Consider the following 23354-nt stretch of genomic DNA (forward strand, 5'->3'; position numbering starts at 1 on the left):
TTATTAACTTGAATAATAATCGCACGAGATATTTACATCTCAGTAAGTCGCATACTTCGATTATGTTATTTTATCTTATCGGAATTATTAAAGAATTTTGTTTTTTAATTAAAGATGATCAAATTATATGAAATGGACAGTTTCGTTTCACAATGAAAATAATAAGGAAATGTAATTAAAATTATAATCATACGAGATATTAATTAAATAATTAAAATTATTAATTATTAAAATTATTATCTGGGGATGAAAAACAAAACTAAATGAATTGATGCCGTATAATAAAATTTTGGCAGTGTTTATTTTATTTCGTAGACAGATCACGGATGAACGATACAATAAATCATATGACAGGAAATGTTAATAAATAAAATTCCGTGGAAACGGTAATGTGTACTGTGATTTAGAGACGCCAAAATTCTTTCGGGATGTGATGCAAGTTTTCTTCTTTTTTTTTGGTTGATTGTTTTCGAGCATTATTTTTTTTTCGTCGTTTTATTTTGTTTCACGCTTTCTCTGTATGGCACCGTACAGTCATCAGTAGACGTGAGCTGCAAAAAGAAAAACGTGTTGATCAAATAACGAAGCGACAATCTTTCACGCTCTTATGGAAAAATATTTAAAATGAAAGAGATAATATTTGAGAAATGATAAAATTCGAATGACAGCGAGATTAATCGCGCTTATCAATGCGACGTCGAGATAAGACGTTGAAAAATTTTTGATTGATTATTTTTCCATAAGAACCTAATTCCGAGATTCCTACTGGAGAAAGTATTATAAACGTGAAGCAATATTTTTAGAAATAAAAAATTTTTGACGTCACACTTACAATCAATCTAACATTTTTTACAATTGTGGAGTTTACGTCCTCCTGTAGGAACCTTGACAAAATTCAACAGAACAACGAAATTGTCATATTATATGTACAGTTAAATATTAGAAAACTCATAGGTCTTTACGCGACCTCGTATACGGTGTAATGTTTCGATTCTAACACAATAATTAATTATTTTTGCTTTGATACATAAGATAGCGATGATAACGAATATATAAATACGATATGTTATATGGGGCATTAATATCAGTCTCGCTAGATATGAGCTTAGTTTTAACACAGCAAGCTGCAGCTGGCGAACTATAAATATGTAAACTATTCTCTACGCAATAATAAATATATTTATATTAGCCGAGCATAGCATATCACATGGAGAACATTAGAAAAATAGAAATATTACACCGTGACCCGAGGTTTCCTCCAGCACTCGTCTGAAGGTATTGGACATATTCAATACACAAGTATTTTTCACTCGGAGAATCCAAAATATGATGTTGAACATACATTAGTTGAAGGAAAAGTGAAGAAGGAATAAATAAGAAAATATATGAAGATGTATTCGTAAAATCTATAGGCTCCTAAATCGTATACAAGTCGTTGTGATGAAATTAGGATGATGTTTCGTTAACGAAACCCTTTGGCTACGACGCTTCTGACTGGACTGTCACTTCTGTCTTCGAGGACAGCCTCCGAAAACGGCTCGCGTCTTTATGCTAAACATCGATCTCATAAGCAATGAATATACTATGAGGCTTGCTAATAATCGCGATATGCTGACTTTAACACTAGAAGATATGGTATAATTTATACCATTTTGAAAGAGAGTGCTATCACTTTTTTATGTATATTTCTTATATAATCACAAAATATTGAATTTTATAAATTAGTATAATTGAATTTTATGAATTAGTAAAATTTTATAAATTAACATAATAATTGAATTTTATAAATTAGTAAAACAGAGATAAACACGCAAAGTACGCTCTTATATCTTTTATTATTGATAGCAGATAGAATTTAAATTTTATTAGAAAAAGATAAGATAGCTTTCCAGCTATTTGAAAAATTTGTGCAATGTATCTCTTTAATTTAATAAAATTGGAGCCTTCTAGTGTTAACCAGTAAATGGCGAATGTGTATATCAAGCAGCGATTGTAATTTGCGGAATGGAGTTTTTAATCACTATTGCAAACAATTATTCCACGATTAGGATAGACAAATGTTGTCGGGCACGTACCGCGTATTCGAGAGAGATTGTGTCAGCGGCTTCTCGGCAGAGAACGGAGAGTAAACAACTCGGTAATTAATAATTACCGCGAGGATTAAGGAACATTCTTGTAGCGATAATGCAATCTGGGGAAAACATTTAAAGAAAAAAAACAGTCGAGTTAATACACGAGTACGTATGATTGGGGGAAGAAAGACGGATTTCCGGTTGTGTGTAAGAAAGTATCGATGTAAATTACACTTTTGAAACATCGGGAAAACACGTGGTAGCCCAAGGGTTAAGAGACACCCAGTGTCTCTCTCATTTAAACAGCCGTCGAAGACATAGATGTATGTATATACACGTTTTATGATCACTCATCTATTATAATATCTACTTGCATGTTAATTGGCGAGTATAATATGGCTTTAATATGGCGCAAACGGAGGATCGGTTTTCTTTTTTTCGTGAATGAATCGTGATGCGCCATCACGGCTCTCCTTGCCAACTGATTGTGTGATTACTGAACTGGTTTGACTTATTAAACGAGTAAATAGGGTGCGAGGGACTGAACACTTCGGCCACTTTAATCTCTTTATCGCTCACTTTTTTTCGCTTAATGCGTGGTACGTTTATTATACCACGGGCTGGTAAAGTGAAATCGTGGAACTGGCTGCGAATAATAGTAGTATAACTCTCCTGAAAAATGATAGACATTTGTTTGCTGTAGCAACGATCTTATTATATTACATCTGCATCGAGCACTTTCAATTTCAAGTCGATAGAATCGAGTCTGTCGTAAATTGACATCACTTGTCTTTGGTAAGATTTCAAATAGATACAGAAATCGAAAAGGCGTCTAAAGAGGTGTGTCTGAAAGATATCTGCAACGTTAAAAACGCCTTTTGGATGTCTTTTTCTAATGTATGTGTTATTCAATCTGTAAGAGATAATTGTGTAATGCTTGTGTATAGTGTGTGTAATGCTTCTCAGTGCAAAACAAAAAACAAGTATTTGCTGACTGAGACAGCAGCACGAATAGAATTTCCGTAATCTGTCAAAAAATGTGGAACGTGCTCAAAAAGTTAAGCTGACCCAAAATGTCGATTTCGCCAGCTTGGCACCAGGTGTTCTCTCAATTTCGCAGCTCGGCGAATCTGACGACACGGCGTTGCATCTATGCCAAAATCAGCAAGCAACAACGCCGAGGTGCCAAATATCTTTGTACATCCGCGACGATTTATATTTTCGATCGAGGTGACAAACGAAAAGGATATTCCGACCCGTTTTTGACGTCGCGACTGGCGATCATGTTTATCGCTTAATTAGCGCCCGAATCAACCAAACAATTTTCGAGAAAATTCTTTAAATGACAATTATGCGATGCAATTGTCACAATTATTCTCTTTAATCTCTTTAATTGCATTAATCTCTCATACACTGGAAAAAAATTTATTAACTTGACTAAACTAAATATTATTTTGTTAATTGAACATATAGAAATATTTAAATTAAATATAACATATTAAATCTAACAAAACGTATATTTGATTTAAATACTAATATATGTTCAATTAACAAAATAGTAATTTAGTTGAAAGATTTAGTCAAGTTAACAAATTTTTTTTTCAATGTACGATTACGCATGTCATATTTTAACTTTTGGAAAAAAAAATTTCCGATCGATTCTTTTTCTTCAATCGAGTAAAAAGTTTTCGCCAGTAGAGACATATATCCCTGAATACTTCATGGGGCGTTGATAAGGGTGAAAAATTACCAAAATCCGTACCGAGAGACTGGAACTATTCTATTGGTAAAAAAGTAGACGGCTGTATGATTTCCAAAAGCTCATGTTTCGAAAATGAACGGAAACGAAAAATATTTCTCGTGCGAAAAATATCTTATCTTTCGTAAGATTCAACCTGTATTTAAATAATGTATGTTAAGTGCGTGTTATAAGAAAAGCGCATTATATTCTAGACTACTATATCTCATCATTTTGTCTATTCTTTATAATAGAATATACATATAAAATTTATAAAATGAAAAAAAATTTATAATTTTCAAGGAATTATAAAATTGCAGAATTGGCTCTCTTATTTACATCTTGCAGCATGAAATATTTAAAATAATAGCCATAATTTAGAGTTTTTTTTGCATAACATTCATATGTGATTTCGGCTTTTTAAATCTTCCAATAGTAGTCTAGATTTTTAAATTTGCGATTACGAATATTTAATTAAAAAAATAAAACAATAATATAATCGCAAATGTATCACAATTACTGACTATAGATTTCATTAAGAAATTTATTATTACAAACAGATATTTCAAGATATTGTCTCATCTATCAACTTTTTAATATTCAGTTATTTGCAATTGCAAGATTTAACACGTAATATGTAATATATTAACTATGATGCAAAACAGAAGTTAATATGTCGATATTTCTCTTAATAACATCTATAGTCAGTATTCGTCAGTGACCAATGCCATCGAACGTCACATAAATTTTCGTAATCGCTTGCCGCGCGAATATAAATTTTCACGATTGACATAAAACTGTCATCATCATTGAATATAATTTGTCAAATAAATTACTATTTTTATTTTATTATATCTGTCTAGCAATCCAGAAAATTGTGCGTTGGCATCGATCTCTGTTCGCGCCGTGGAAAAGAAGAATGGGCCGAAAGGCCATGGTTCATGCACATACCGAAGGGCCTGATGGGATGTCGGCTCCACAAGTAATTACGTTTAACTGGACTGAGGTAGCTGTCCCTCAGATAGAACGGTGTGCGGTACTGAGCGTAGCTCGGAATATAGGGCGCGTAACTCGGGTACCACCATGGGTCCCGGGTGAATGCACTGATGGGTGCCATCGGTGACGGTTCCAGGAGATCGAAGAACGGCTTCTTGCGCAGCAGGACAGACGGACGAGGCAATAAGTAGTCGTCGTCCACGAGATTACCTGCGCACGAGACGATTTTAATTCGGATCGATCGAGAACTGGTTCGCGGATGATCGTCGAGAGCTGCTGCGAGGTGAAGGTAGGGGGTGTATATTGTTTATAAATATATACTACGTTATGTAAGGCCGTTTACACGGGCAGCTGTAAATTGGCCTTGAGACATTTCTTGTGTGAGCTAGGACGAAATATTATTAGTATAGCGATTGTTTAGTAGATGCTATTTTTACGAGATGCTGAAGCTGCTATAGAATGAGGTAATTTCTTCATTTACGAGATTTGTTTCGAAGGATGATATTTGAACGCATTATAAATGCAAAATAGTCTTGATAAAAAATGCTATAGTGAAAATTAATAAATGTTATATAGAGCAATTTTAAATTATATATTTTTAACGATGATTTATCTTAATTATTTATTAATTCGATTTGCTTAATCACATCGTATCGCGTGATATTAGAACGCAGTAGTCGATATATCTTTCAAATTTTTTTTATTAGCGAAATGTTGCACTCTTTTAAATAGAATCAGTGTATTATTACTGAAAAACAGTTAAATAGTTACATTTTCAATTCTAACAATAAGTGTAAGCACTGCAAATTAATGAAATTTCACTTAAAAAATTAGTTAGTGGTCGTTTCAATCACAGTAATATTTTAAAATACATCTCATCATATTGTATGTATTGTATGCAGATGGATTTATAGCAATATATTTTGTTAAAAAATATCTGAGTTTGACCAAGAATTTTGTTTATTTTTTATAGATTTATCACATTAAGAATAAAAAAAAATATAATATGTACATAATTCTGAAGTAGTAGTTTCTCAAAAAATAGAAATAAATAAATAGAAAAAGCTTTAAAAACTACTTGAAAATATATATGATTATTATATACTGATTTTTCAGTGAAATCATATTCATACTCAATGAAACATAAAATAGAAACTTTATGTAATGAGTTTCATTAATATTCAATGAAAACATACAAGTATGAATGAAACTCATTACATAAATCTTGTGTCTGTTTTAATAGATGACATTTTCACTGATTCAGTTTAAAAGAGGCAGATACGAACGAAATATGCGTTCTAACACATTATGTATTTTAATATTTTAATATTTATTATTATCAAAATATTTATTATTATCCGTATAAAATACGGATAATTGTTAAAATATGTATCTCGCGCGATTTCGATAATCGATATCTATCGCGAACAGTCGATATAAAGTCGTCTATAAATTTCGATATATATCTCGACATATAATTATTATCAATTTTAATTCGTATTCTTATTTAATTCACTTACGTTACAATAAGAGTAACAGTAATTGTCTTCAAACGCCAACGCATATTATTTACCATTGAAAAAGCAAAAAGTGCAGCGCGGAGTGACAAGGTGTAGCGTCACCGTGAAGTTGGCGCATTTTCGAATTCTCTCTCTGCCGCCCGCCATTCATCGCCACCGCACTAGACGCGAGACGTTGCAGGAACCGAAGCTCAAGAGAACCGAAGCTTCGTTCGATTATACTCTCTCCTTTTTCGCGTTATTTTTACCATAAAAACGTAATAAAGTGCGCGCCGCGTAATTTAAGACCGAAAGTGTGATGAAGAACGTCGCGGAATCGTCGGTATTTCAATGATTGATACGCGTCGTAACTAACCTTGCTTTGGCGGAGAAGTGCGGGAACGCCGCGAACGAGCAACAAGGAAGGCGCGAGAAAGGAAGAAGGAAAGAAAGGCTAGGTAGACTCGTGCGACACAGCAGCATGAGTGAGTAATTAATTATTTGTATTTCATTTGTTATTCGTACGCAAAATTAATCTCGCGCGTTTATATCCAAGATATAAAATATTTCTGAGATTTAATATACTTTTTGCGTACGCAACGCCTTAACAAGATTATATTTTTAATATATTTAACAAATAATGCATAAATAAGCGGTAAGTAGCTTTTATGTTTGAATTTGCATTGGACAATGAATATTGCATATTTGTGCTTTCTACTCACCATGAATGTCGAACAATCGTTTGATACTGAGCGGTGAGCTTAAATGACGAGCCAAAAGCGGTGATTTGCTCGGATAAAGCTTGTCGATGTCCGCCAACCGATTCAGATGGTCGGTCCAAGCTTTCTCAGCGTCGAATGGTTTCGCTGTAATTTTGTTGATTGTAGAAATGAAAGCAGAAAGTTGTCTATTTACAACTTTATTTATTTTTCGACGAACGCGTTGCGAATACTTTTTTTGCAATATATAGATAAATACTCTTCTTAAATATTTTCCTTTTAAATGATTTATTTTAAATAATTATATATATGAAAACACAAAATCTCTGAATAATTTTAGTTTTATATGTATAACTATCAAAGTAATTATTTTATAAAACTTTTAAATTGCTCTTAATTTTTTTATATTTAAATTTATGCATTCGCTACGTTTCGTCCAGAATAGGAAATATAATCCATCGACAATGTCGAAAATGCACGAAACAATTATTTGATTTTCTAGCATACGAGTATTATACATTTGATATATTGATATATTGATACATTGATTCTAAGTGGACACACATAACGAAAAATGTATCTTAGACCTCTCGTTGTTTATAAGAATGACAAGCGCACAAAGGAATAAATGCTTAAATTAATTTTATGAACTTATTAAAATAAGTTAAATTTAATTAGATATTAATAACAATAGCTATAATAATAATTAATAAGAATTAGTGATAATAGTGATAATAACAATAACTATAATAATAATTGGGTAAAACAAAGTTTTTACATATCAAAGCAATTATAATATTCGCTCAATCTAATTGGATTGAGCGAATATATTATAATTGCTTTGATATGTAAAAACTTTGTTTTACCCAATTATTATTATAGTTATTGTTATTATCACTATATTTATAGTTTAATATATACAATAAAATATTTTTTATATACTCTATGTATTATGTAATAGTTCCTTTTTGCGCTCACAACAAAATATATTAAAAATAAAAAGAGCTAGCGATTTAGAAGATATCTTTGAATAAAAACATATACACTATTCTCTCTTTTTTTAAGTTAAAAAAGAAAACCACTAACATTTGCATAACACTTTCCGATATTTGATAAAAAATTTAATATGAAGTCTTACATAATTATTCAGTGACTAATTTGCAATCAATCTTTCTGATGGATAAGTAACTCTTGAGGTTTACATCAGTTTCTAATAACACATTAATTGAATATGTTTTATATGGCCCAAAATTTGTCGAATTGATCTTTGCTTTGCGCTCCATTTTCTCTTTCTTTTAGTATTTTAGCGCACAAGCAGTTTTGTTCTTAATCACTTTCGCAATATTCGCTTTCGTAATAATCTTTATACGAAGCATACAAATATACATACATAGATCATGCACGAAACACAGCATGCGTTATTAATACATTTTATGAAATGAATGAGGGGGGGAGACTTTTTAACAAGCTATACATACACAGAGAGAATTTCTCTTATAGAATTTACCTTGCAAATCATGGTAATTGTGGGACAATATGGTATAGAAAGAATTTTATGTGAATTTCTCTGATTAATATTTATCACAATAAAAAATAAAATATCTATCACAATAAAATATAAAATATGTTTGATTAATTTTACTATACTTTTAGTAAATTTTACTATACTTTTAGTAAAATTAATCAAACATATTTTATATTTTATTGTGATAGATATTATTATTTTTTATTGTGATAGATATTGTGATAAATATTAATCAGAGAAATTCTCAAAAAATTATTTTCATATCTTTCATATTGTTCCACGATTACCATGATTTTCAGGGTGAATTCTAAGAGAAAATTCTCTCTGTGTATATATTATTTACAAATATTATAAATATGTTATTTAATTTATGAGAATTTAGCAAAAATTATGCAAGTTATACTGCGCGCGATTCTTGTTAATTCCGCGTTTAATTAGCGAATGACGGCTCTTTAAAATATAATTAGGGAGGTTCGTCGAAACTTTGACTTGCAGTACATCAACTAGACGAGCTATTTTAAACTCTCGCTTAAAGTTACAACTCGGTTTGTTCATGGCAAGTACGAGAAGTTAAAAAGTGCTATAAAGGGTTCTGTCCCTGTGTTTCATATCCTTGTAAGCCGTGCGCGTTTACTAAATATCAAATATTCTTTTTTATATCATATTATAACAATTATCTAGACAAAAGCTGGCATAAACTGACGTCACACACGAGTTTGTGTGTAAAAAATAAAAGAAAAATCAGCGCTTTCACAAAAAATAGCATGACGTTACGTAAAGTGAAAAAAAGCATACTAACCTGGTAGAAAAAAGCTGCTTCAAAAAATCGGTGACGAAAAAAAGCTGCGACGGTTCGTGTTGTCAAAAAACGGCTTGGTTATCAAAATTTGTAACGAAAAAATTAGAGAGATAGTGATCTGACTACCAGAATGCGGATTTATGTATATGATAGCTATGATTGCTTAGACTACGGCTTATCAAACTATCTTCCTATTAATTGTGTGCTAGGCACTATTATTGAAACTAGTGAAAGCTTGGCTCTCTAGCATGAATTATCAATTTTATAAAGCTAAATCTATTTTATTGTACATGTTTTATACTGTGCGCTATCACTAAATATTAGCTTTATTTTGTTGCATATGCGCGTTATTCAATTCTTAATTTAAATTAAATATTTGTCGATTACTTAATATTTTTGTTTAAAATCTTTCTTCGTCAAAAAGATGACTGTATTTGATCTGCAAATATTTTTTATTTCAAGATTTGCGGCTATTGCAGCTATGATAATTTACTTAAGTTTCGTTATCAATTTGATATTATTATTCACTAACTTTCTACTTTTTATCAGAAGTCGCGCGGTTAATTGATCACACTATTTTAAACATCTTAAGCTTGAATAAATAATTATGTAAAATTTTTCATTAAAAATCGGTACCTACTGAAATCCAATGCGTAATCCGATGTGAACTATATATATAGTAATTGTGGCGATCCTAATATATATATACGTTGCGACGATCCGTGTACGTCCGTATAATCATCATAAATTAGCAGTCGTTAATTATTATGCAGTTCCAGTCGGAAGAATTACATTTACAGGCGGATCGTTTAAAAGCTAGAAACAGGTTTCTAGGAAGGGAAGGGTTCAAATTAACGAAAAAAAGTACATGCCATATCCTGAAAAAGATAGAAATTTCTGGATCTGGTTGTAATTAATTGCACATTAATCTGTCCATTGTTAGTAAATACGCGTGCATGTATTATTGCCGATTAGAGCGTATTACGAAAAGAGAACTTTCGATTTTTCTCGGTATCGCCTTGAATTATTCATATTTATAATTTCACTTCATTTGAGTCATAAAAGAAAATCTGTTGTTTATAATTTACTGTAGAAATATATATAATATACATATATATATTTCTAAAGAATGTTTTTGTGTTTGTGAATTGTATTACAATTGTGTAAATGTATTTTGTGTGTATATATTTACACTATTATTGTTCTACTTGTATGATATATATGTGTACGGCATAAATATATATTTAAATTTTAAAAAAACTGTGTATGAGGAGACAGGCGATATTGTTGTGTCTGAAAAATCGGAAGCACGAATTAGAACGCGCAAGCATCGAGAGAAAATTTCCAGCTTTTTCAAGTTTTGGCGGCCATGTTTTATCTCAATTTATTACTCTTCTTTTAAGATTTTTGAAAAGGAGAAATTTTTTCCGCACAATCCTTTTTCGCCAGCTTTGCTCACATACGTCTGATCCACACATGTCCTATTCCCTTTCAGTAGTACTACCATACGTTCATATCATACATTCTGTGCCAATACATGCAGATCCCTTTTGTTTCCATAATTATTTTCTAATATGCTTGAGCGTACAATCGTTGCCTAAAGTAGAGTGTATGACGATTGAAAAAACCAGTCTTGCTATTGTTCTATCTCATTTTCGAGTCGCTTTTTTATATCTCCCTTTCGGCTCATTGACTTTTCGCAATCAAGCTGTGACCTCCACCTCAGCTGCAAGAGTTAAGGATTTCTAAATAGTACGTGCCCGCATTCTGTCCCTGTGATTGTTACAAATAGAAAAATAGAATACAAAGTACTTAAAAAAAAAGTTATTAAATATTTTCATAATTTCCTTGATCGGTTTTCACAACTGTTGTCTTTATAAAAAAAATATAAGAAGAAATATAATATACTCTTATTTTATATATATTATACTTAAAATAAACTGCTTTTATATAAATAGAATCAGATATATTTTTTCGATCTTATTAATATAATTTATTAATAATTCAGCAAATATTAAATATGTTCAAGATAGTATATAAATTTATTTTTCTAAATTTATTCTGCACATTGTATGAGATATTATTTCATACATTTTATTAGACTGGAAAAGATGAAAAGTATACAATATGAAACATAATTGTGGTCAAAAATTGTTTAACAAAAACTTAAGTTATGATGTATCTCATTAGAATTTGTTTCTATAAATTTTTTTGATATAAAAGCTGATAGCTCTCCCTGTCGCGCACTCAGAAATCGAATTTTCGAGTTCGATTTTCGATCGCAATAGCTGGTGTCAAAATGGTCTTGTAAAGTTTTTCTTTTCACGACGATTCGCGGGTTTTTCTCGATGATTGTTATATCAAAAAGAAGGAAGGATCGTTCTTTGTGTTCTTTTGTTCAGGATTGCGAGATGTATCGTGGGTCTCTGTTTAAAAATTAAAAAAATTAAAAAGCGGGTAACATTTCGTAAGTAATAAGTTACGATGTGTTGTATAGGTGTAAACTGAAACTGATGTGTGTATAACTTTATTATATTGCTATGCGCAAAATCTTCTGTACAAAGTTGTGTTATTCTGTACAATTTTATGATTTTTTATGATTTAAAAGTCCATATTCTTTAAATGTGTGATTCAATGTGTTCACTAATATTTAATTTGCTAATATTAATAATATTTAACTTAAATATTAAATTCTTAATATCCAAATTATATCGTGTAAAAATATAAACACTCAATGATGAAAAAATGTACAAAAATACGATTATAATAATGAGAAAAGTCGCCCATCCTTGAACGTCAATTTCTTTCTCTAGAATATTCCAGATTAATAATTATATTGATCTGTTCGATGTTCAATAATTATATTTAATTATAAATCGTAGAAAAAAAATTGCCGAAAAATCGCGACATCGTATTTTTAAAAAAGCACTACATTAGCGATGCAAAAATATGATATGCGAAACGATCTGTTAGGCGAATCTGTTAAAACGCTAAGCGATCACGTGCTTGTCACACGTAGGGGTTAAGGAACGCCTATGTGTATGTACGGTGTAATAATATATTATAATAAGTGTGGGGATATTCTAAAAGCGGGATTATATTTTTGAGGGGAGATTTTCGTGCATAAGACATTAGTCGATCGTCTTTCGTAAGCAATGACGTCGTGCTCGGGAGGTGAGCGCGATTCGCTCTTTGGTCTCCCATTTTCGGGAGATCTGTTGGCGTCTAAGGTCACTCAAATCGATGATGCGATTCAGTATGAGCCACTTGTTGGGTCTAGCGCCTGGAAATCAGAAATCAGAAACCTCTGCTCAACGGCGTGCGAGATCGCGTATAGTTGAACGAATCGACAATGATACCCCATTTCGATGACTGAAACTTTACTGGACGTATACTGGCGAGCTAGGAAATACTTTCTCTCTAGAGACGAGATCACAGGGCGACACCTCGGGTACGACACGTATGATCCACGTGTGATCCATGAACGACGGAACGACGGTGAACGATGATCCGTGACGCCTCAATTTAACGATAGAGATGATATTCGAATCACAAGTTACTCGTTAAAATTAGATGGTTGATTAGATTAGAAATATGCGAAATGTAGAAATGAAAAAACTATATTATAATAAAAAAATATTTTCCAAGTTTATTTTTGAGCATGATCAATAATCAAAATTCTCTAGAAGAATCTAAAAACGAATTATTTCAATGGTTTTTATTTTTAATGTGAAAGCAGATTATATATTTATGAATTGTGATTTTTGAAATTTATTGAATTATTAAAATGATAATGAAAGGCAGTGTTAATTCAACGTAGGCGAATTTGAGGTTTTGTAATATTTGTCTTAATTATTATCAAATATCGTATTCGTGATATAATTTTGATATATGTAAAGAGGAGAAATACTCCCAAATTAGATTTTTTTTAAATTATTGCAATCCACCCCAGGCTGCTCTAATTATATGATATGACGGATTAGATTTTATATCATAAATGACTATGTTATGTCAACGTCGATCTTGAGTCCGGTCTCGATTAGTCAGTTAGGATCTAAAAACAGGGAAATTTATGACTCTAACTAAGTAAGTGGAACATCGCGAGACAGAAAAGCCTTCAGAGATATTGAAATATATTATACATATATTTATACGTACGTATAGATATGTTCTCATATATATATATAATCATGATATAGTATGTATATAAGTCTAATAACTTATAGATACAAAGAGATGCGTAAAATAATTAGTATTACACATGGTATGTGACTTATGAAGGTATATATAGACATGATTATTTTGATTATTATTATTGTGATTTACAATGAAACTAAACAAACGAACCGATTGACACGTACGTTCAAGAAGTGCATACGCATTTTACACGTCGGGGGGAGCGGCATTTTGTGGTGTAAAATCGGGGCCGAGAACGAGGGTGGATAGGGGATGACAAGTCCCTTCTTTATAGTTATCTCGTTCTATTTGTCTCTTCGGTTAAGTGTGCAGGCAAGGTGAAGGGTAAATATGTATAGGTGTATGGTACCTCTCCGGAAAGGCGTTTCTGGCTTCTGAGAAAGGCCCGGAGGGTCGCGTGCTTGCGCGCGTAAGATGCGACAATGTCTTTCTTTCAAGAATGATGATCGTTCGTTTGTTTCTTACCCTTAGCTTAGAAAGAAGCCGGCCAGAAGCCAAAAGCACCGGGTTGTTATACATCGAAAACTTAATCTAGGAAGGTCCACGAGAACAAGTGTAGTTATCTGTTAACAGGTTTCGATATGATCGTACGGTACGATACGGTTTTGGTAATTTCCGTGATACATTCTGCGCGTTCATGCGTTTCTCTTTTATTCCCGTCTCACCCGGTTCTATTCTCGTCTATTCCGCTCACTCTGTTTTTTTTTTCTTGTCGCGTACTCCTTCTTTCCCATTTTTTCTCGCTTCCTCTCGCACTCTCACACTCTCTCTCGCTCTCGTTCGATATCGAGGTATTATAAGAGTTTTCGTTTCGTTTCGGGCTTTCGATTTCTTTCTCTAAGACGCCGTTCACTCTCTTTTCGATTCTTTCGCTCACAGTTCTTTAGTACGTACCGGGGGTGAAGCGTTCTACGGGTTTGTACTGGTGGGGATACAGCTGCCTCGGCGAATATCCGTAAATCTCACGGTGCACGGGTAGATACCTGAAAAAAGAAAGAAGGAAACGTAATCGTGCTAATATTATATTTCACAGAATAGCGGCTAAAAATATCAGTGCTTAATTTAATTCAATATTTCTAATAGATATTTTTTGAATATTTCTCTAATATTTTTTATTTAAATATTAGAAATTATATGTGTAAAATTAAATATTTTGCTATGACATAATGAATATTATAACTGAAAAATAAGAGTGAAATTTTACTAAGTAGGCCGGCGTAAATTTATATTTAGATCTTCGTTTATTTTGAATCTCTGCCAAGAGAACCGATATGTCAGAGATATGTCAAGAATACATTTATTATGTACAATATGATTGTTTAAAAAATGCGACACAGTACGGTTCTTTTTCTGATATCTTATGATTCTGCTCTATAACTTTATGTATATATATCCTATTTTAAACGCGACTATTCTAATAATGAAAGAAAAAAAAAAATACGCGTACATACCTGTATCCGGGAACATTAATACGGTCGGCTGCGTGAATCGGGCTTTCGTAGATTGATTTTCCAAACGGCCACGAAGTGGAGTGCAGCTCAGGAAAATCCGAGCGGAAAATGCCTCGGGGCCTGTGAGTGTGCTCGGGAGCTTTGATGTCGTCAGTGCCTGTTTTCATTTCATTTTATTAAAAAAAATACCAAGAGACTTTCTCTCTGACGTTATTTCTAAATTGATTAACGTAAACAAAGTACAAAAAAATTTTGTCAAAATATAATAAAATATTTGAAAAAATTTTAACAAGTTGCTAAAAAGTGCATATGCAGTTTAAAATTGTCCGACAAAAATAAAAAAGTATATTCGTGTATTTTTCAAGATTTTTACTTAGAAAAAATCAGAGCTTTGTTTGAAATTAAGTATTCATGATTTATAAACATATACAATAATTTTTCAGACAAAAATATATTTAAAACAAATATATATTAGCTCACCAATGCGGAAATATTTAGATAGTTCGTTTCATGCGGATCGTTTTGTACAATTAACATAAATGCAGGACGTACAGAAATTCAAAGATGATATTACGCAGACAATGTGCGTGTCTCACCTTTCAGGGCTCGTACATAACTCTGCCAAAATTTCGCTTTCCTTGTGATGGGCTCGTTACGCCCGATCATATCGAGATTGCTTCTGAATCGCGCGTCCATTTTGCCACTCTACTGAACTGCTAACCACACTCGTTCGCTGTAGCAAGGAAGAAAAAAAGAAATAAACAGATAGTTAAATAAGCATATCATCTTTTTTCTCCATCTAAATTCATAAATCGTGAGAGAATGTAACAGAAACAAATTTATCGAGTTTCTAATCATTTGACGTTTTGTAGAAAATGCTCTTCCTCTCATGAAAGATTGCCGTACACGTGGAAGAAGATTGACAGAAAATAATGTTAAAAAACATATAATTTATCTTAGAATTATCACGCTTTTTATATTGTAGATTCTTTTAGCAGTATTTAATATTTAAAATATTTAATATTAAAAAAATTGGTTTAATATTTCAAATAGATTTAATTAAATTTTTGTTGAAAAATTATAACTTAAAAAACTTAAAGATAAAATTTAAAATAGAACATGTAAATATATTTTTTGTTTAACATTTTATAACGCTATAATTTTCTACAATCTTTTATGTATGTGTACGGCACTTTTAATTAGTAATTTACATGTTAAGGGAATAGAAAATACCATTAGACACAGGACACAGAAGAATATTAGAAAATGAAAAAAACTAAGTTACAAAAGAAAGTTCTGTGTTAAAAGAGCTTTGACTCTTTCACTTTTTCGACTAGAAGAGAAATAATATATATAATTTCTCTGCAAATGCAATTGAATGCAGAACTTTTACGAGAAAATCTCGTAATAAGCGCTACATAAAATTTCAGTAGTTTGAGGTGATTGCATAAGCCACCTTAAATTTAACGATTTACGTAGGTGCGGCTGTGCTTTTTTAACCTTGCTGCGATAAACTATGCGCCATTTCTGCAATCCATTATCATGAGGCAGTCATTTTCTTTATTTATGCACGATACGAACCAATCCTGATGAATGAAATCGGAATGAAATCGGAAATCTAATTTAATAATTTGTTGATTCCATAGAAATCACCATTCTTCGTATTTTTTTGCAAATAATTACACACGATTTGCTAAATATTAAAAATAAAATAAAAATAAAAGCGCGTAATATAGAATATTATATACGTAATCATTAAAAGATCCTTAATGATATTAAATGAAGATATAAAATAAATTAAAGATACAGTGAAAACTTAGATCTAAATATCTTGGTTTTTTATATGAGATATTCTAAGATTTTTTTTAAATTACTGTAATGTGTGCTCTTATTTTTAAATCAGATTGACGCTATTAAAGTCAGATGTTATAATTCGAAAATTATTGTCACATAACGGTGTCCCGTTTACGATCGCGTGCAAAAGCAGAATTGGTTCGTGTAGCGTCCCTTACATCGGCCAATCGTAGTCTGTAGCGCAAAATGGGAACGACGTTTTTCTTTTTGTTGACGCAACGGATGCCGCTAATTTTAGCGTCACGCATACTTCATAGTCGCCCTGGATCGCCCGAGCGTTTTCGTAGATATTCCCGTTTCATTCTCGACGAGAAGACTGAAGGTCGTGAAAATGAAGTGAAAATGAGATTGCTTCGCGTTGGTCTTATTTAAAAAAAAATATATTTGAATATTAAATGTATATATACGATATGGCACATTATATTTAATGCAAACATCTTAAGTTTGCGTTGATTTTTTTTTTATGATACATTATTACAAAATATAATATTAAAATTACAAAATCCTATTTTACATTTGACGTTATTTTCAGAATCTATGCTTATTGCAAACAAGAAGCAATCTCATTTTAAATAATGCTTTTCGAAGCAATAATAATCCAAGCAGAATAATTTTTCTAAGCATAGAAATATTAAAGTTATAATAGTTAGATTGAAATTAGCTTTTTCAAATTCTTTAGAAAAAGCAAGAAATTTGAAGTTGTTAACTAAATTCTGACTCGATTTTCAAACTTTAGAAACGAGAGGAAAAATAGCTAGAAAAATAACCCCCCTAAAGTTTTTTGTAATTTGTTCTCCAGTCTACACACAAAATTCTCGAGCGGACGAAAAGGAAGGCGTCGCGACGCGTCGTGACGCAAGAGTCCCGGATTCGCGGTCGTTATATTTAGACTGCCCGGGCCCCGGTCCGTTTTTAGTTGGTAACAGGTGGAAATGTCGAGAAAGAGAGAGAGAGGAGCCCTGTGCTCAGAGACAGCCGAGTCTTCGTGTGTGACTTTGACCGATTTTCGCGAATCCCCATTGGAGATTCATGGTACCTTCGACGATAATGACCTTCTAAACCCTGTACTATGGCGATTTTAGCACCGAATCTTTAGGCCGATGCATATAACTCAAATTTATGCTTTTATGATCTCATTGTCTCAATTGTGGAATCTCACGTTTTTTTGTTGATTAAGAGAGTTGCATGTATCATAAACGTATGTATTGTATATATTTAAAAATTAATTTTTTTTATTTTGAACCTCTGAAAAATTATATTGTATATAAAAAAATTTCGATAGAAAAGTTCATAAATGATTTAATAATATTCCATTGATTTGAAATTTCGAGATATATTGATAACATGATTCACTATATACATATATAAAAAATTAATTGGAGAACCGCACGTGTTCGGAATCTTGATTCGTCGGAACTATTTCCACTAGATCGCATCACGATTCTGCGAGTATATTCGTCCGAGAATATCTTGACCTTAAAATTCACGTGAAAATGGGTTGAGTCGCGAGTGAATCTTGACATATTAACCAATTTGCGCGGATTTCTATGGGACATTATGTTGACGTACAGATTAAAAGAGATTTATCGAATTATATTATCTCTGCGAAAACAATATGCTACATATGTAATGACAAGTAAATAAAATATATAATGCGAGTAAAAAAATTGTGCGATTGAGGAGAGAATTGGAGCGAAGAATCGCATTTTTGTCGCGTGCGTAATACAGTTTGGGCCGACGTTATACAGGAGCGCCGGAAGAAAGATGAAGGGGAAGGATGTGGGCGCGCATGGTAGAAGGGGTGGGTTACATCCCCATCCGGACGCGCGTGGTAATCTAGATGGCTTCTAAAAATATATATGGCACGGTCAAGCAAATGATCTGGGACATGAGTCCAAAAACTGAAATACATACATTCTGCCGCCTGCACAGCTGATATTTCGCGATGACTCGAAAGTTGGATTAATCGTTGAAATATTTTAATTGAAAGGCTAGCGCTCTTTATGATACTCTTATAAATGAAAGAAAATTGATTTTTAATCGCATAACTTTAACACTAATATCTAATATTATAACACACGAAGCTTTCACTTAAAAAAATAAAAAAATCAAACCCATCAGGAATATTAAAATATTATAAACGTTATTATGTGAAAATAAAGTTTAGATATTTTTTTCTTATTATCGTATTTTTCTTTTATTGTACGGGAGACGGAAATTCGTTTACAGACATATACGTCATTGCGTTACACGCGCTATGAAAGACACGTAACGCGAGGAATTAAATAATCAGAAGATTTGGCACTCCCTCGCTAACACGTGCGGAGCTTTAATGTACCCTTGCAATGTGCGTTGCAACGGGATTACGGGTTTACGACTGCTACGGCACTTCCACCTGTCGTCCTAGCATTCTTGGCTGAAAATCGCGCAGCACCCGCGCCACGCGACCTCGTAAGACAGCCAAGCTTGACATAATACAGCCGGATTAAATGACGTTACATTACATATTCATTGTCAAAATTCACATTAGTTCAAGAATAAGCCTACAAAGGCATTGATAATTTGAGAAACTATCGTTATAAAAATAATGACTCTGATTACAAGCATTTTACGTAATGAAGCGTCGTAATGATTATTTTGAATGAAAGCGTACGCTTGTGTACATTGGTAGAGCCACTGACAGTGTTAGAAAGGGATGTTGAAGACTCGGATCAAGCGATCGAACGCGAGATTCCTTAAAGCACACACTTCTTTAGATTCCAGGCATCGCGTGGCTCGTCCGCTAAAAGCTCGGGGATTTGCGTGGAACCGCGCGAAGGAAAACTTTCGCGATATTAATGTCGAAAAACTTGATCGCCACCGAGGAGACCCGGCACGTTAACCCCGCGATGAAACGCGAGAAGCGCGCGGGAAAGTAGTAAACGTCCGCTCGAGTCAGACGGCGCCGTTTAAAACAGGGACACCGTGAATTGCGTTTATCGCACGTTTCATTACTCTGGCCTTCGGTCCCATGCACTGTTTACGCTTGTTTCTTTCGAGAATAGCGATTAGGATTTAAACACGCGAGGTGATTTCTAGTCAAAAGCCCTTTTATTCCATTACATCATTTTACATAGCATCGGAATTAATAAATATTATCCACGATTTTTTATCATATCATGTATATTCGAGAATTTTAATAAAAAAAAATGTATAAAGACTATGATTACATTCCTTATATTTTAATTATAAATTTAATAAGTGAAAAAACAGATAGTAGATTTTTTATACTTTTTTAATATATTATACTTTTACAAATAAGATAATAAGATAGAGTTCACAAGTAAAAATCGATTTATATTATTAAATTTTTAAAGAAATTACAATATATAAATTATATATTTATAATAAAATAATATAATTCTTCGCAGAATCGAAATTATTTTATCGTGGCAGAAAGTTTATTTTTATTTTAAACAAAGACTAAGGTCGCGTTTTGTCAGGATATTTAAATAAATTTAGAGACCATTGGTCCCACTTGTTGTGACAGGTTTAGATTTAGGATTGGATATGATTGTTTACGATAACGTTAAATTTGATCTCGAGGCGGACAGAAAGTAGTGTCCCAATTTGGTCGGACTTGTCGTTTAACTCGCCGAGACGTTGGCTAGCATTTGCGATGACGTATTCCATAATATTAGCAAGCCCATCAATCTGGAACGCATTTAGTTGCGAGAGTTAGATTTCGTAAAATCCTCCAGTCAGATTTTCCAGTCAAAACAATAGGCATTGCACAAGATCAAACGCAAACATGTGCATGACGATGCACAAATAATATTGGATTAATAATAGACAAGTAATAAATTAGAAATTAATGTCTTTTCCCGAATATATTGCAAATTAATTATTTATTAAATCGACTTTTTTTTATCGGTGATGATTATAAGAGTATTTAATATTTGGTTTAAAATTTATTTAAAAAATTGAAATATTTGTTCTCGATCTATAAATGAGTTTATTTTAATGAATTACATTTATTTAAAACAATATCAAGATTGCCCAAACTCTTCTAGCGATACAAACAAAAAAAAACATGACAAAATAGAATTTTAATCGCGACAATTCTTTTTAATAGGTATTAAAAATTTTCTTTTTAAATTATATAGATATATAATATAAAAATATATATATATATATATATAAATGTATTAATCAGTAGAAAGAGAACGGTTGTAACAGACACGTCGGTCTTGGCGGATCGCGCAGATCCGGCTATTCTCGGTCGACGGTATAAATACGCGATCGCGCGCGCGTGCGCTTTACGTAAGCTTTAAACAAAAATCTCTGCCAATTATTATAAACAATTTGCCATTCCGTGAACGATTGGCATAAGCTCGACAATCGTCAGACACGGTGCGCTCAAATGCAGCGCGAGCCTCAAATTGGTATTGCAATAAAAAGGAAACCGAGAGACGGCATACGCGTGCCGGCCATTGCCAAGTCGCTTCCACAAAATTAGAATGCACCGGAGGCGTGATTACGACGATAGGAAGAGCGAGGTCGATAAATTTCCGACGTTAACAAGAACCGCTTTATAGACGTCGTATTCGTTTTGCGATGCAAGAGATCTTAACCCTCTTAAGAGAGCTCCAAATAGTTTTGCAGCAGATTACATTATTTATTAGAGCGATATTCATAAATTCTTGAAGATCCTCGCTTCTCAATAATTTTTTTCAAAAAATTATCCATGTTTATTGCTTGTAATTGACACCTTTTATTGGACCCTTTTCACTAGATCATTATCGAGCATTTGTGTTAAGGATACTAAGTATTTTTTTATTGTTATTAATAAAGATTTATTCATTTTGAAATTTTAATTATTAAAATCCCAAGAGTTTTGAAGAAATATAATTATTCAATTCAATCAATAATATTGTTAAATATGCGTTAGAATATTCAATTATTGCGTGCATTCGTAATTGTATAAAGTCTTTTAAAAAATATCAGTACTAAAAAATTAAACAATATATGTTTGAAAAAATATAGATATAAAAAAATAAATATATAAAATTAAAATAAAGTTTTTCTCTAATAAAGAGGAATAATCTATTGAATAATTGAATAATCTTTTACATTGAAATCACAGAGAGTAACTTTATTTAGAATGTAAAAAAGTTTGACAAAAAAATCAGCAAAGCGAACATTTAAATGACATAGACATTACGCAATGACAAATTCGCGTTATTTATTCTCTCTTACTGAAAGACGCCTTCTTTTATATATGAGATTGTACTCAATTTTAAACATACAGCTGTCAGAGGGAAATGTCATTGTTTTAAACGACAACGAATAGCAATTCGGTCACGCAAAGCAAAGATACCGTGTTAGACGTGAAAGGGGTCGCAATTACTAACGGCACAAATAAAATTGACATAGATTAAAATGACATTAAACATTTATTGATCGATGAAATAAGACTAATATTTTGAATTTTAAGATTATAACTTGTAATCATTATCAATATATAATTTACTGTTTATTATCTCTTGCATCAAACTGTGACAGATCTGACATAATTACAGAATTAATACTCCACAATTTTTTTACGTTGTTTATCATATATCAAATATAAGAAGTTTCAGCATCAATATAATTACAAACACTAGGAGTACTAATTGAAAAAATTATCGATCGATCTTCATCGATCCGCAAGTATATGTTAGTGACATTAATTACACACGTCCTTTTACATACACATACACACGCACACAACAGAATGAAATAAGAGACAAAGAGTATCATTAAGTCATTAGTTAACGTGTGGTTAACACGCGTTCTCGCGTGGATGGTTAGTGGAAGAGCGATTTCCTACTAAATGAATGTGTCGCAGCAGAGGAGGACCACGTCCGACTAGGCGTTTATTTCTTCACTGCCGCACAGTAGATCGAGGACACCCTCGTTTTAAGGCGCGTCGGAAAATCGCGACGATTTTTCCCTCGGGAGATCCCCTCGTTTCCTCCCTTCGATGCACTCGCGATGGCGCTCACGTCGCTACCCTTTCGCTACCCCGTATTTTCATCCCTTACGTTTGCAGCTAAAACTTCTCCCCGCGGTTCTTTTCTTCTCTTTCTCTTTCTCTCGAAAAAAGAGAGATCTTGCGATTTTTGATCGATCGACTTTCGATCGGAAAGAAAGAGAGAGAGAGAGAGAGAGAGGGAGAGAAAAAGAAAAAGAGAGATGCAGGTCTTTACCTAAGTATTTCGGGCGACCGTTTGGTTCGGGGATTGGACCTTAGACTGGACGGCTGCCGCCAAAAATGTAGACTAGTATACCACGGTGCTATACACGGTGGCGCCGATCTGGCGACGGGTTTCGACGATAAGCCACGCGACATTTATGGCACAACCCCCGCCAACGAGATGCGATTGGTGAAAACGGAGCCCCTCGTCATAAGACGAGGGAAGAGAGCAGAGTGCGCGTGGCAGCTTTCACCTTGGAGCTGCAGCTCGATCGTGACTGCACTCG

General features: G+C 32.8%; 1 protein-coding gene across 4 annotated transcripts; it reads right to left on the reverse strand.

The window, feature by feature from the left end:
* Positions 1–264: 264 nt before the first annotated feature.
* Positions 265–23238, reverse strand: Mf (myofilin). Of its 4 annotated transcripts, none has more exons than XR_014425746.1 (8): positions 23081–23238; positions 15593–15729; positions 14997–15153; positions 14440–14528; positions 7028–7171; positions 4762–5016; positions 2076–2191; positions 265–551 (listed from the first exon to the last, which is right to left on the reverse strand). XR_014425746.1 is itself a non-coding variant. In XM_083042669.1 (8 exons), exons 2-7 carry the CDS (start codon positions 15690–15692, stop codon positions 2662–2664), a joined length of 828 nt encoding a protein of 275 aa, XP_082898795.1. In that variant the 5' UTR covers positions 15693–15729; positions 23081–23238; the 3' UTR covers positions 265–551; positions 2652–2661. The 4 variants fall into 4 exon arrangements, 3 of the variants coding, with proteins under 3 accessions (XP_082898795.1, XP_082898796.1, XP_082898798.1); XM_083042669.1 differs by lacking the exon at positions 2076–2191 and adding an exon at positions 2652–2744; XM_083042670.1 differs by lacking the exons at positions 2076–2191; positions 23081–23238 and adding exons at positions 2652–2744; positions 22702–23032.
* Between the last annotated feature and the right edge of the window lie 116 nt (positions 23239–23354).

This window comes from Prenolepis imparis, unplaced genomic scaffold, assembly GCF_030444845.1.
Source record: "Prenolepis imparis isolate NDT839.2.m4 unplaced genomic scaffold, iyPreImpa1.0 SCAF_7, whole genome shotgun sequence".
Lineage (NCBI taxonomy): Eukaryota > Metazoa > Arthropoda > Insecta > Hymenoptera > Formicidae > Prenolepis > Prenolepis imparis.